The sequence below is a fragment of the Amblyomma mixtum genome, chromosome 8, assembly GCF_055824585.1.
Source record: "Amblyomma mixtum isolate Tamu chromosome 8, ASM5582458v1, whole genome shotgun sequence".
NCBI lineage: Eukaryota > Metazoa > Arthropoda > Arachnida > Ixodida > Ixodidae > Amblyomma > Amblyomma mixtum.
This window is the reverse complement of record NC_143019.1, coordinates 35,425,879-35,440,773: the sequence shown is the minus strand read 5'-3', so window position 1 is coordinate 35,440,773 and position 14,895 is coordinate 35,425,879. Positions and strand designations below refer to the sequence as shown.

At 48.8% G+C, this 14,895-nt stretch overlaps 1 protein-coding gene across 1 annotated transcript; it reads right to left on the bottom strand.

Annotated features, from left to right (window-relative positions):
* Positions 1-8,552: 8,552 nt before the first annotated feature.
* Positions 8,553-13,220, bottom strand: LOC149332068 (uncharacterized). Its single transcript, XM_089557459.1, has 5 exons — positions 12,980-13,220; positions 11,236-11,534; positions 9,963-10,044; positions 8,941-9,218; positions 8,553-8,558 (listed from the first exon to the last, which is right to left on the bottom strand). Exons 1-5 carry the CDS (start codon positions 13,218-13,220, stop codon positions 8,553-8,555), a joined length of 906 nt encoding a protein of 301 aa, XP_089413585.1.
* Between the last annotated feature and the right edge of the window lie 1,675 nt (positions 13,221-14,895).

Below are 14,895 nucleotides of genomic sequence, written 5' to 3'. Positions count from 1 at the left end.
TGAGAAAGTTTTTCCCGCCGCTCTGATTCAAACTTGGGACTCTCTTATTACGACGCAGAACTAAGTGACGTGAAACATGACGTGCACATGACGTAATGCAGACTCCGTGATTTCTGGAGGCCAGCAGTGCGGTCTAGCAGCAGCCGAAAAGAAAGCTACCCCGGCCGCACGTTGAAGGCATCTATAGGCTATTGCGGCCTTCGCTACCGTCGCTTTGTTTACGTTTGCACCGGCGTTTTGCCAGCGTTACGATGGATCCCGCGCTCGAAGTCGTCAAATAAGTTCTCGCAAATAGACACCTTTAGCATACCGTGTACCTTGTTACCGTCAGCGGAGTACCGGGAGCCCGCCTGCCACCGGTTAGGAGGCGCTGATTGGTCCCGATGCTGCAGGCGCGCGCGTAGCTGCCGGGTACGTGGCGCCATCTGGCGAGAAGGCTGCCACGGCAGTAAATTATGAGAGAGAGCGGTTGATAACGCTTAGAAAATACGACCTTCAACCTGGAAAGTACACCCCGCTTTAAACAAGCGAGCAAAGTTATGGAGGGCGCTTAAGACTATACACTTACGAGCTTTGAATCTGAAAGCATTGATTCACCGCGAGCTCTGTTGCGAGGTTCATAAGAGATTCCTTCCTTTCGCATGACACATAATAATTAGCACAGTCACAAAGAAAAGCACACACAGCTTTCAGCTTTATTCGCCAACAAGCAACGAGGTTTTGTGGCCTATGGGTTGCTGCAGACGTCATTATGGTCTACTGCTGACGTCTTGCGAGGCGATGGTGACGTCACCCGAGGGGGTTTCGGATCAACGCCGCCTGTTTCGCTGCCTGTGAGTCGTATAATGCTTGCACATAAAAATATTGCCATCACACTTTGGAAGCGTTAACCATCGCGCACTCATCCCGAAGGGGGATCTTTTACGAGTGAAACCACAGCACATAAAATAAGCGTACAAAATATCGATACTCACGCTAGCTCTGCGTGATAAAATTTTGAGAGTATAATTTTCAGTCGAACACGCTTCTCGAAATACCGCTAGAGTTATAGCTACTGGGTTATGGGGCCATGTTAAATGCCGGCAGCAGACTTGTGAAAACTGATCGTGAAGGCGATAGGAGTGCGTTGTCTTATATGCAAACACCAAATGCAGTGACTACCAGTATTCTTGCTCTGCAAAAATGGGCGCACAAGATATCCTTGTAGGCTTACCGCTGCTTGCCAGTGAACGGCGAATTCGCTTAGCAAACCATGATGCTAAGCGAAGGTAGCGAAGGCAGCTCGTCGAGAGAGCGCAGTAAGGAGCAGGACACGATACTCCGACAGGTCACTTTTTTCGAGACAAGTTGGCTTTAAAGAGAACACGTTATGTAACAGTCGCAGAACGCTCCGCCCTCCTCCATTCAATTCAAGAGTGTCAAACCAGCTTTAAGAGCGCAAGCTCCATCTCTGCTGGTTTTTATATTTGAAATGTTGAATTCACAAAAAGTCAGAAGAGTGTCCACTTTAAACTTTGTAGGTTGTGGACTAATTCATTCGAGGTCGATACGCTAGCCGTTAGATGTCGCCAAAGTAAACGAGACAGGGCCTCATGAAACTGATAGCGTACATAACCGAAAATCGTGCAACTTTCGCCGAGTTGCTGCAGATGAAGGTTTACAGAAAAAGAACTTAGGGCAGGAAAACTATGGCGGGTACGGCAGAGTCCTCCCCAAGAAGCTATGCTGGTCGAAAAGCACGAACAAATCGGGTGAAGACGACATAAAAGCACGAACACCAGCTAAGGGCTACCATGTGACCACGATAGTATTGCTTATGGTGAGCGTAGAGAGTTTTCTGTATAAAAGGAGCAACGTTATCAGTCACATCTAAGCATTCCAACATGAACTGTCATACGGCGTAACATTTCTCAACTCAGACCCCAGGACAAAACATCTAAAATTAATTGGACATCGTAGATCTCGCATCCCCACCCCTGATAAATTGACGCAGGAATGCGCGGTAAACCTACGTAGGAGCAAAGCATCTTCACCGTCTACTGGAGATAAGATGAAAACTAACATTCTATGCACTGAAATTACAAATTAGACATCCTGAAGTTTTTCGAGAAATAAAATGATATGCGCACGCTAACAATCATCTGTCCAGCGGCGACGACACATCGCAGTAATGGATGGCGTATTCCGCTGCGTGGTAGGGGCAGTCGAAAGCGTTTGCAAATTCCTCCATGTTGAGCAAGGGGAGGAAACAGAGCACTATGGAGGCAAGGTGTTGATGCTCGGTGCTCACGCTGCAAGAAAGGAGGCAGAAGCGCCGGAAGAACGTCTTCTGAGCCAAAATCCAATAACTGTCGTAGTTAGTGGCAGCCCGGCTTGGTTCGTATGCTGCTTTGAGAGCGTCGAAAGCACTGCGAACGCTCTGGGTCCAGATGTAGACGTCACGAGGCTCCACCTTGTGAAGCCGGTAGATGCTCACATTGAGGGCCGTGCGGGAAAGAACATCGAGACATTCGTAAAAGGAGAAGAGGGCAAACCTTTCTTCCGGTGACCATACGCTTGACGCATTGCTCGGAATCACTGCGCGCAGGAGGGCTTTTGAGAGTAGAACGCCAAGGCTGCCCATGACGTACTCCGGAGGCACGCCCTCCTCATACAAGACAGGCTCCTGGCGCATTGAAGCTGGGACGACGATGCTGTTGGACTGGTCCGCATAGAGGACATCGCTGCTCAAGAGGAAAACGTCGTCGATTTCGCGGTCTTGTGGCGCCGGAGGATCTTCCAAAAGGCTAAGCTGCTGCCGCTTCTTCATTTGGAGGAAGAAGCCCGGAAAGCTGCTAGTGTTGGACACCGCGTTGAGATCGGCCTCGTCAAACGGAGTATGCGAGTAGGCGTTAAACGGGTGAAGAAAGATATTCTGGAGAGTTTTGTCAGCTCTGTGTCTCATGAACACTGTCATCCATGAGAACGTGCTTGGAATCGAGACGGAATCGAGCACCTTGTAGAATAATGGAATGATGGCATCGTCCCCGCTCCATTCTGGGAAGAGCTCGGATGCGATGATACCCCTGGTATTCTGCATGATCGACTCAGTTGCCCGTAAGCATGAGGACACTACGCGTTCGGAGTCGTTGGAGCTGACTCGGCGCAGGTAGTCGAACCGAAATCCGTCGAGCAGGATATGGACGTATAGGTAGACCACTCCGTCGTTGCCTAGGGCTCTGAAAAAGTTGAGGAGCCGTTGAATCAGGTCCACGCTGTCAATAGATATCACAGACTGGGTATTCAGTTTGTACTGTTTCGGCAGATCGGCATTAATAACGTCGACCCATTCTTTAACAGTCATGTCCGCAGTCAGGTCTTCTAGTATGGCAATGCTTTGACGTTGCTGTCGACTTTCCCATGCCATGTATTCCTGCAACGTTTGCTCTATTTCTAAGATGGGGGTGACGTTAAAGCGACGACCGAGCATGCCGGAGACCTCACCCATCAGTTGTTTCAAGTAGTTCTCCAGGGACAACGCGGGCTTCGCATCCATCTTACGCGACAACGTCTGGCCCCGCAAAAGTCGCAGGGATACAGAGTCGGGAAATCTATTTAGATGGATGTCCAGCACGGTGTGGATCCCTTGCGTCAGCGACAACTGCACCAGGTACCGGACAACTTCGGGAAAAGTGCTCACATTGAGCAGCTTTTCGCCATAGCCGCGGAAGGGGAGCAGTGCCTCACTCACGGACGCAGTTCCCGTCCTCACGAAGCTCTCACAGGACTCGTAGAACTTGGCCACCTTGTAGAGTGCGAATGAGGCCGGATTATCACTGGTCACGCCGCTAAGCGTGTAGTTGATACGGCGCATGAGTTTTCTGGTGCCGTAGCGAAGGAACGTGACGGCGCTGCCTCCGGACCTTGCAGTCTTCTGCTGCCAGCGGTGGCAGACGTGGCCGTAGAAGTCCTGGCATGGGTCCGCGTGCGGGTTGATCAGCCGGTCCAGGTCCCGTAAGGCCCGCTTGCAGGCCTCGCTGGTGCAGTCGCCAAGACGCGGGCCTCGGCGCGCTTGGTCGCCGGTCAAGAGCAGCAAGGCTACGATGCCGAGAAAGATTGCTGTTACGGCCAGGACGATCAGGCAGCTGGTGGAATCGTCGCGGTTGAACAGATTCTCTGTTACGGTCGAAATTTCCCGGATCATCGTGGTTCCAACTGCGAACCACAAATGGCAGTAATCGGTAACGCTTACACATCGCTGTGAGCCCTGGGAAGGAAAAGGAAAACATGCTCCGATTTCTTCAGTGACCTGTTAGAGAGTAGGTACGGTAAGGGAAACGAGGGACTCGTTATGGTGCGCATATCAAGGAAGCAAAGAGCCACCGACATTAAGGAGCATCAGGGAATTTTTTTTTGTTTCTATTCTTGGTAAACGAGATGTAAACAGTCTGATTATGTCATCGCTTAACTGTACTTGATCAGAAAGCTGAACAAAAACCACTCGGACCGAAAGGGTCAGAACTCACGACTTCCGAATTTCGCGTCCGGTACTCATTGTTCGAGCTTGAATTTACTAGAGAAACTTGAGGGCGACTACTTAATAGTTTTGAACTGTTACAAACGTCCGGGAGTAAAGAAAATTGTCCCAATAAAGAACATACAACATTTCACTTGACGTAAACTCTTTTTCAGCGCAAGAATTTAATTACAGACAATACAGAGTAACAACTGCGGTTATCACGTGAGGTTTACCTTACGGAAAATTTTCCTTAGGCCGTGCCATGAGGCGGGAAGGTTGCAGTGTTCACATTATGTTGAGAAGCTGCCGCTCAGAGAGTATATGATAAATTTTATTTCAGGCGGAACTTTTCGCCTTAAATTATTTCCGAATCCGGCAGTCTTTTGATGGTATTTCAGAGCACGGATTACGTTTTTTGAGGTTTTAGGTACCGGTTTTTTCTTTTCCGGGGATTTCTATTTCGTATTCAGAAGGGGTGGTAACGCAGCGTTCACCTTTCTTTTTTGTCAGCATTATATCTACAAGTAGGTAAAACACAAATGGTCGTTAACTGCTGCTAAACTATTTACAGCCTTACGGCTGTGCTGAAAGATTCTGCGAGAGCAGTCATCGGTCGCAATTTCAGGAGGCGGCGGCGGCTGCTGAGCTCTGACGCTTCGTACACTTGCACTGCAGCACGAGTTTCTTAGCACGAACCTCGTCCGAGAGGGCAGCTTAAGGGCCCGCCCCTTTCGGCGAAGAAGCCGTGGTCTGTGTGAGTGCGCACGCCTTCGCGTGTGTGTGTGTATGTAAAGCCTGTCCACTCCCGCTATAAAAAAAGGTCTTAATGTGCCAAACTTGCTAAATTAAAAATGGCACAACAACGTCATTACGATCCCTAATTGAGAGTAGTACATCGTTTTTGGATAACGCGTTAATGATACTAAAAAGCACGCAGAAATTACCATTTTTTAAAACATATTTTCGTGCAATCTTCTTCCATCAAAAATCAATAATACGCGGTGCGCTCTGTAACAACCGCGTCTTTGTTGCTAATGCATTTACGGACCCTTGAAAAACAGCGCAACGGCTCGAAGCCAAACAAAGTAGGGACAAAACACAGCGGTGTGTTTTGTCCCTTCCTTGTTTGGCTTCGAGTACTGTTTTACAAGAACCTTTTCTGAACAACTCCCCACCTATTCGTGTTGTACAGCATTTAGTGAGTTTTCTTGCAATATTGCCAATTACTTAGCTGTTGCCTCTCATTTCAGCCCACATCGTTTATCTCATTATTTTTACTTTTTTACAGGAAGAATGGTGCCTAATCACCTTCAGCGTTCAGTGTAGTGAACTCTCATTTCCGAGAATGTTATTCAGTATGTCATCCAGGCTGACAGTTTTACACAGGTAGTCTGAGGAGCAGAACGTTGGTAGTGGAGCTTGTTGGCATTCGTGTTGAATGGAAAAGGGGGTTGGTAGATTCAACTAACAGCTGGTGGAAAGTTTAGAAATTTCACTTCTTACCTTTGTGCCTGTTTCACCCAGTTGAGTAAAAGAATTTTTAAAATTAGACGGAAATTGTTACTTGGGAGAACTGTTGTGAAGCATTCATTGAGAGGAGATATACCGAGAAGACGAGAAATAAACTCGATGTTTTCATGGAGGCTTTCAAGAAGAGATGTATATTTTCTAGCGCTAGTTACTTCGTTATAGGCGAATAAGGCAAATAAGTGCCTGTCTTTTCGGTACCCATTTCATAATGCACATGACGCTTAGAATACAAATGGTGGCAAATGGTGCCGCCGCGGTGGCTCAGTGGTTATGGTGCTCGGCTGCTGACCCGAAAAACGCGGGTTCGATCCCGGCCGCGGCGGTTGAATTTCTTTGGAGGAGAAATTCTAGAGACCCGTGTACTGTGCGATGTCAGTGCACGTTAAAGAACCCCAGGTGATCGAAATTTCCGGAGCCCTCCACTACGGCGTCTCTCATAGCCTAAGTCGCTTTAGGACGTTAAACCCCATAAACCAACCAACCAATTGGTGGTCTCAGCTGTGTGAAGCTCCTTTCTCTTGCTGCATTGTGACTATTCGCGCCGGGTTGACGTATTGCGCAAGCCTGTTTCAACATTGCGACAGTTGAACGTCGTACACCACTTACATCGAACGGACAACCTTCGAGTAGTTTCACATGAAGCTTGACCCTCTGGGTGGAGCGAGACCTGCGAAGTATACCAGGCAGAGCATGCAGTTACGATGACGCTGAGCACTTGCTGGTTTTGGACAATGTGCAACCGGGTGCCCTACTTCGGTTGCTTGTGCAATGTGCCGCGGGCGATTCATCAGTGACAGGACACTATGCGAGCGTTGCTTTATATGCAGAGTATTTGTACATATACGCAGCAGTCCCTCGCGGAGTGCTTGTTGTAATTCTGCATACCTTAACACCAATGGCAATCAAGAGTACAGTCTTTGTCAAAAGTAACCAGGCTGCAGAGTTTTGCTTCTCAGTCGTATATTGACTACTATGCCAGCCCTCAAGCTCTAAATCTCTGTATGGTAAGGAGAACCCCTGGTCTCACTTTCAAATAACTTTTCGACCTTAGGGAAAGCCGTAAAGGCTCTACTATACAAATGAGAAGCAAACCATGCAGCCTGGTTACTTCTGACAAAGACTGTACCTTCCGAAGGAACTGTGGCTCATGGTCCCTCTACCCTCTTGAAAATTGTATCTATAATCATCTTGCTCCCTTCTTGTTTTCCATCCTCTCAACCCCTCCCCCCCCCCAAAAAAAAGCTCAAAAAACAAGCAACATCCTTATATAACACCACACGCTGTAAAAGAATCACTATACAATAACTATATATATACACTTTACAATCATCACTTGTGTGCGTGCGTGTATGTGACTGTGTGTGTCTGTGTGCGTGCGCGTGTGCTAAACCGGCCTGCCAATTAATAAAGCCGCCTTTGCCACCTGTTGTGTTGTCGCTTGAGCCCGCATTCCGCTGTCATCTGGAAACCAGCGCCGTGCACCCGCCATCGCGCAAAGCAAGCACGGACTCGCGAACATGTCGCGGCTTGCAATATGAGTCATCCTGGCTCGCCGGCGCAGACCCTTCCTCCTCCTCACTAGCGTCGGCTCGAGACTAATACGACGCTTCGCCGGCCGCCCTTTGCAAGCTGCAAACCTTCAACGGCCGAGCCCCTCTCGGCCATTCGTCCAATTCGAACGGTGGCCAGAGCCGTGATCTAATTGGAGGGATCGAACGGCTGGCTGCCGCAACGGTCACCGGCGGCTATAAAGATAGAGCCGCGCTGACCCGGAGCAGCAGACGGGTAGCAGACGAGCCAACACGCCAGAGAGACGCTCTCCCGGGCAACGCCCTACTCCTTTGTGCTGGCCCGCTGTGCTCTTGGCCATTGTGCCTATTACGCAAAGCCCTTGTATGTACATACTGTACATAAATGTCCGTTGACTCACCGTCGCCTCGACCGTTTCTTCGCTCAGCTCTGCGCAACAGTGGCAGCAGGCTGAGATGTTCCAGTCCCAACAGTGGTGACCAGGATCGGATATCCAGTCCTAACAACTCCTATAACTGTAAACATTCCCCAGCACATTGATTTCACTCTTATCCTTATCCTTGCTTTGTTTTGTCGCGATGTACGATGTACCCTTGTACCACTCCTGCCTTGGCCACCAAATGGAGGCTGGCAGTATTGAATAAAATAAATAAAATAAATAAATAAATCCTTATCTATTCAGTTGATCCGAAGTCCAATGTGAACTGCACGTTTATCCTATTCCACATTCATTCTTAAATTTAGACGCCATACATCTCAAACCCTCTAAGAAATGACAATGAGCACAAATATGCAACACCGTAGTTCCCAATAAACTAGCAAAATACTCTTTTTCAAAATACATGCTACACAAGACAATTAGCACATTTTCCAACGGAAGCCACCTCCAGGCTTTTAAACCACCTTGGGATAATTCTCGCATATCACAAACGTAGCTTCAAATTTTTCTAAAAACTACAGGGACTCATATAGACAATAAGACAAGCAACAAAGCTTACAGCTGCACAATTCCAAACCAAAAAGCTGGCATTCATAGCACCCATTATTAAAAGGGGGGGGGGGGGGGGGATAATGGGCGTTTATTTTCATGCCCACAGATACCATGAAAAAGAAAAATGTTATTGCTGGCATTCTGAAGGTATGTTGGTTTGCACCACTTTAATGAGGTGAATTAGCTCCTATGAGTAAACATTCGGTGGTTGGCGTTTGGCGCCGGTCAGAACTTATGATTGCTGCTCGTTCTTTATTAAGAATGAATGATTACGTAAGACAATGTTACTACACAAGCTGCGCCCTAAAACTTGAACCATTCGCGACGCACTCCAACTGCGTCTCCACTTAGATTTTGATTGTGTCAGTGCCCAAAAGATGGCAGCACTCACACGTGACCGGGAAGTTTCCGATGCCCTGACAGACGGAATGACGCCGCCGGGCTCCTTGGGTTCTTCCAGAGCGCCGCCAGCAACATGGAACGCATGGGTGACTTGGGACAGCGACGCTGGCGCGGGGGGTGGGCTCCTTGATTCGTCGAGTTCCACTTGCGAACCTGCTGTCGTCGTGGCCTGACTAGCGGTAATACTCGGGTCTTGGTGGTCGCTGTCACCGACGGTATCCGTGCCGCTTCGGGCCTGTTTCCCGCCTCTGCACGACAGGCTGCCGGCTGCAACATCATGAAGCGAACAGACATCGTCGTAATTATTGCGATGACCGTTTTCTGAGCGCTACTTGAACAGCACTGTCAAAAGTTCCGACAAAAGTGTTGTCTGGAAATACTACCGAGAAGGTTATTCAGTTTGTTATCCAGACAGAGTGTTACCCTGGCAGTGCCAGGAGGAGAACTTTCGGAGAGGCTCATGTGGGCGTTCGTATGGGTTGGAAATGGGGGTCGGAAAATTCATCCCTCGCACTTAACCGCGTTAGAACTCGGGGCTAGTTTGGGGATTTCACTTCCTACCGCTTCGCTTGTTGCATTTTGTTGATTAAAGCAAATTTTAAATGCGAATGTGGTGCTTAAATTGGGCGGAAACATTTATTTCGGAGAATATATTTTGTTTAGGTTTCATTCTGAACAAAACTGCCTTGAAAATGAGGTTACAAAGTGACAATTTTCCATGCAGGCTTCCAAGGACAAATTACGCGTAATTCTACAAATTACAAATTACCCGCACGTAATGCATATTACTTCGGTAAAATATCTCTGATCCTCAACTTTGTTTTCACAGCAAAGAGGCCAATTAGCGGTTGATTTTTCCAGTACCGTTCTGTTAATGCACTAGAGTTCTTACGAGGCCCAACTGCTGGTTTCAGCCCTGTCAAACCTCTTTGTCTCTCTGCGTTGTGCCTATTCGTGCCATGTGGACATAGCATGGAAGCCCGCGACAGTTAAACCTCGTACACCACTCACATCTAACGGACGATCTTCGTCTGGTCTTGTCGACGTCCGGCACCACGCCACACGATGGCAGACCCTGCGGCCCAAGCGAGACCTGCAAAATATACAAAACAATACGCGCAGTGACGATGAAGATCCGGGTGAGCTGCTCGTGACCGATTCTCAACAGGGCGCCCCAACCCGGCTTCTTGTGTAGTGTGCCGCGCGCGATTCATTAGTAACAGGAGACTGTGCGGACGCTTAGATTTTCTATATACAACATTTATTTGTGCGTATATGCAGTACTCACTTGTGCACAGTTTTAATTGGAACTGTGCGGCCACTTAAAGATGTCGCCTTGCAAACTCGGACACCACTCTTTGGAGCTTTTGCATTGAAGCCTTTGCTGTAGGCAAGGCCTATAGAGCGATGACTTTCTGCTTTGAAGGCGTCTACTTCGTAAAAGCTATAACTTCGCGAACTAGACTAGAGAGGGAGGAAGCTAGAGCCATGCTGCAGCATGCCGAGAGACAGAGTCCAAATATGGACGACGTAGGCTGGGTACCAGTGGACAGTGCCGTCTATGAAGCCGATGAACAAAGGGACAGTCTACTTCACCCGAAACGGAAGTGGTTGGTTACCACAGAGATTCTTGTTCAAAAAACGCATTCCCATTTAAGCACAGCTAATCATCATCACGCAAACACGATGGCCACAGGAAGGCGGAAAAATAAAGCTGTATTATCGCTGCCATTTTTAAAGTATGGCAGCTTGCTGTTCTTGAAGCCTAATTAGTCCTCTCATAAACGCTAGATGGCATTTGGCACCCATCTTAAAATTTGCGCCTGCGTAAACGTTATTTTGCTTTGTTCCGTGCCAAAAAATTACTAGCTCAGAGGAAGCTTCTGTAGATGCTGCGCTATACAGGGTGATACGTTTGCAACGCCGTCCAACTGCAAAAGGGGGGAAATCGGGCGAGTTGGTACGGATTACTACTGTTGTGGCACCACGAGAATGGAGACGCAGATGAGGAAAGGACGGAAATGACAAACTTGAAAATACTTTGAACATGTGATTGGTCTTCAACTCTTAGTGCGGTTTCACGTGTACTTTTTGCCTGATAGTTCACAACCATGACAAGGAAAGCGCATGTAACGCTTTTTTTTATATATTGAACACTTCAATAAAATTTTGTCAGTTCATATTGAGAACTTGTGGTGTCTGCGTCTCCGTTCTTGTGTGCCACTACAACTGCGCTTTTCTCAGTGTTGCACATGGCCGGTTCCCAAAAAACGGCAGCACTCACAGGTGACCAAGGAATTTCCGATGTCCTGGCAGAGGGGATGACACCCCCGGACCCATGTTCTTGCAGAGGATCACCAACCGCACAAAACGATGGAGACGGTGGTGACAGGACAGGGGTCTCTTGTGACTGCGGCTTTGGCTCGGAGGACGGGCTCCTTGATTCGCAGAGCTCCACTTGCGAACCTCCTAAGGTCGTCGTGGCCTGACTCAAGCTGGTACTTGTGTCGGTGTGCTTCGGCTGACCGACGGCTTCCATAGAGTGGTGGGCCTGCCTTCGGCCTGTGCACGATAGGCTGTCGGCTGCGGCACCATGGAACACACATGCATCCTCGTAGCTATTGCGGCGAGCGTTTTCTTAACGCGTATTTCAACTGGGCGGACAACTATTTCGCGTACGGTAAAGTAGCGCGCATACAATTACAAGCAACTGCTGTGCAGTGCCACAACTCTGGGCTTTCCTACTGGCTTGCCTGGCGCATTCAGTGCGTTGTGGCGGGAAACGTTCCTCGCCTATCGCTGCCGGGTTACCTTCGAACTCATGGGGATCCTGACGCACGGCTCGAAGGTTTGGTGTAGTGCTCAGGAGCTCAATGTTTAAGCCAACCAGCTGCTGCATCGAGTGCTTCGTTCCCTAATTTACGTATGAATAAATCTAGAACCTCGCGCTCAGCGCGCTATAGACATGCTAAAGTGCTAGTTTCCACGCCAGGACAAGTTACACTACAACTTGGAAGGACGAGAAAGTGTCCCGTGGCTAAACTGACCTCCATTGAAAATATATGCCTTAAGGGCCGAACCCAGACCCTTTTATCTGATGAGTAAAGGTGCACACAACTGGCACATCGGCCAACGTGGTTTGACGGAGGAATAGGAGAGAAGGAAGCGTAAAATAGTTTCTCAAGGACGCACCTGCACGGTGGCCAACACGTGCGTAATGGCAAGTTAAATGCAGTTAATAAAAAGGCCGCACATCTCGATGGGCAACATTAACTATGTGCCAGTAAAGTTGCTAGTTTCCTCCTTCTTCACACCTCGCTTCGTTTGAGGTGGTCGTTTATTTGGTGTCGCACTCGCAGCGGACAGCCAGACTACGGAAGGATGATGGCACATGGACGAACAAAGGAACTGGACTTTTATAAAGCTAAGAAAAACTGTACAGAAAAAAACAGATGCAGAGAAAAAATAAGGACTACGCGCCTAGGTATCAAAGCTGACGCAAAAGTGCACCACAGCTCCAAGCTCGCCCTATATGCCTTGCCGGAAGCCAGGACCCGTTTGCAAGTCTGCGCAAAGCCCGACCCAGAACGGCATAACACGATGCATCACGCCCTTAAATAACCTATTTCTAAATTTCCAGAAGCTGGCGCGGGCACTGAGAGAGAGAGGAGGCGCCGCAGCATACGTTGAGCTAAGTCTCCCTCCGACTGTGTTCTCTACAACCCTGGAGTTCTATCGAAGAGCTGACCGCGCGCGCCCAGCTTTGGCAAGGTCGCGAGGGGAAGAGGTCCTGGGCCCCTGCGCTGGGATGCGCTTACAGCCGCGCGCCCCTTCGGGAATTTTCCGTAGAGTTCTTTCCTTTTTCATGCCACACACGCTGGAAATGCCTTGCGCTCGCTATATATATAGCGGCCTTACAGTGAGTGCCCTTTAGAGAAATTCAGAAATGTACGGCCGTCAATGTCTAAAAGTGTTAAGCTTGCTTTACGGGCGGTGCCTGAGCAGTCGGAACCCATCACTCCGCTCACCCTGTTCAGCTGGTTTCAGGAAGCATGAACTGTCGGCGGTGGTCGCAGTGCAGACGCTTTCCGTGCGCTTGCGGTGGCGGTCCTTGGAGCGGTGCTTCTTTCGGGGAGCCGCCTTCTGCTTCCTCTTTTCCTCGTCCACCGGAGGACCTCTTTCGCCTTGAGCCTGCCGAGAACCCTGTGAGACCGTCTGCTGGTCCTTCGGGCCCGCGGCGTGTGTATGAGCTTTGGTGCTGCCTTCCATGCGGGATGAGAGGGTCGCCGACCTGCGATTCTGAAAGATCCTTCTTCTTCTGCCCAGTCTCGTGGAGCGCGTACGAGATGCGCGGCGCATGTCGCGTGAGTTTTACTCTTCTTCGCCAGCTGAAGGTGATGGCATAAAGCTGAATTTTGCCTGGTCTTTTCCATGAGTTAGCAGAGCGTAGTGCCTGCACTGAGCATCTGCTGAGTGCGAAGTAAGTGGTTATCGGGTCCGAAAAGCCACGTTTCTCTTGGGCATCCCATCGTCCCGATCAACATTTATATCAGTTCAACTCGAATGAATATTTATAAACTTTTAAAGGAATAAAAAGCCGTGAAAAGGCTCAGCGAAAGCTGCCGCATGTGTCGGCTGCCTCTGTCGAGTCAGCAAGGAGTTTCCACACAAACGATGAGGTACTACGTGCACAACTTCCACATAAAAATTAATCGTGTGTACAGGCAACTGAGCACTATTAAGCCGATACATACCGAAAAAATAAAAAGAAACGAAAGCCCTATTCACAAATGAAAAAAAAAAACATAGCAAATAAATGAATGAAGAAAAAAGCAAATAAGCAAATACATAGATATTTTGAGGATGCGGTCATGTCTACCGTTATGATGCGCTTTCCTCTTGGGTCCTTTACCGATTCTCAATAAGAACTTCATCACCAGGGAGCCGATTCTTAACTCTTTATTGCCTTCAGCACTGGCTTGTTCATACTGAAAGAAAAAAAAAAACGATGGCATCGTGTAAGGACCTCGTGGGCCAACGAAAACTCTTCCAGACTACTGGCAAAGAAACATGAATTCAGCATAACTAAAATATTAAGAATATTAACCAACCAACGTAATAATTGTGTTCAAAAACTGTCCCTCATAGCCTTAGTGGCTTCGGGACGTTAAACTCTAATAAAACAAACAAAAACGAAAACTGTCAGGCTCTGGAAAAAAAACAGGCGAAAAGACTGGATGAACCACTATCTGCCGAGGCCACTTTGGTCTGGACAGCCCTAAGCTCAGGAAGTTCCTCCTGTCCTGCGTTGTAGAAATGACAAGTAGTTGCCAAGCATTTCTGAATTTTGCCTCCACCAAAATGTGGTCGCCACAGGCGGTGCAGAGCCGCCTGACAAAGTGGTCACAAGATGAACTCCGCATGTAGCGCGATAGGTAGGGCTTTAAATCCAGACACAAATGCCTAAGCCAGCGGCAAAACCAGAATGCAACCAAAAGAGAATACACCTTGCTCACGGACAGCCATGTAAGGGCTAGTAAGGGAAGGAGAGAGTTAAGTTTTAGGTAAGGAGCCATACCCATGGAATTGAAATGATCTTGCTGCTGTAACGGTGAGGCCTAAAGAAATAGCAGGAATACAACATGCACTGGGCTACCGCATCGCGCTGTAGCAGGCACAAATAGCCAAGGCAGCCCCCGAATCTAGCCCCGTTCGCCCTCCAACATTAGTCATCGCAGTAGTTCTCATATATTGCCGCCGCGGTGGCTCAGCGGCTATGGTGCTCGGCTGCTGGCCCGAAAGACGCGGGTTCGACCCCGGCCGCGGCGGCTTTAGAGGAGAAATTCTAGAGGCCCGTGTACTGTGCGATGTCAGTGCACGTTAAAGAACCCCAGGTGGTCGAAATTTCCGGAGCCCTCCACTACGGCGTCTCTCATAGCCTTAG

What these genes read in the sequence shown, in the direction of transcription:
- LOC149332068 (XM_089557459.1), bottom strand. Translation starts at nt 13,220, where the DNA reads ATGGAAGGCAGCACCAAAGCTCATACACACGCCGCGGGCCCGAAGGAC. An exon ending in CCTGAAACCAGCTGAACAGG is followed by an intron (nt 11,535 to 12,979) that starts GTGAGCGGAGTG and finishes ATGGTGCCGCAG; the next exon opens with CCGACAGCCTATCGTGCACA. An exon ending in ACGAAGATCGTCCGTTAGAT is followed by an intron (nt 9,219 to 9,962) that starts GTGAGTGGTGTA and finishes ATGATGTTGCAG; the next exon opens with CCGGCAGCCTGTCGTGCAGA.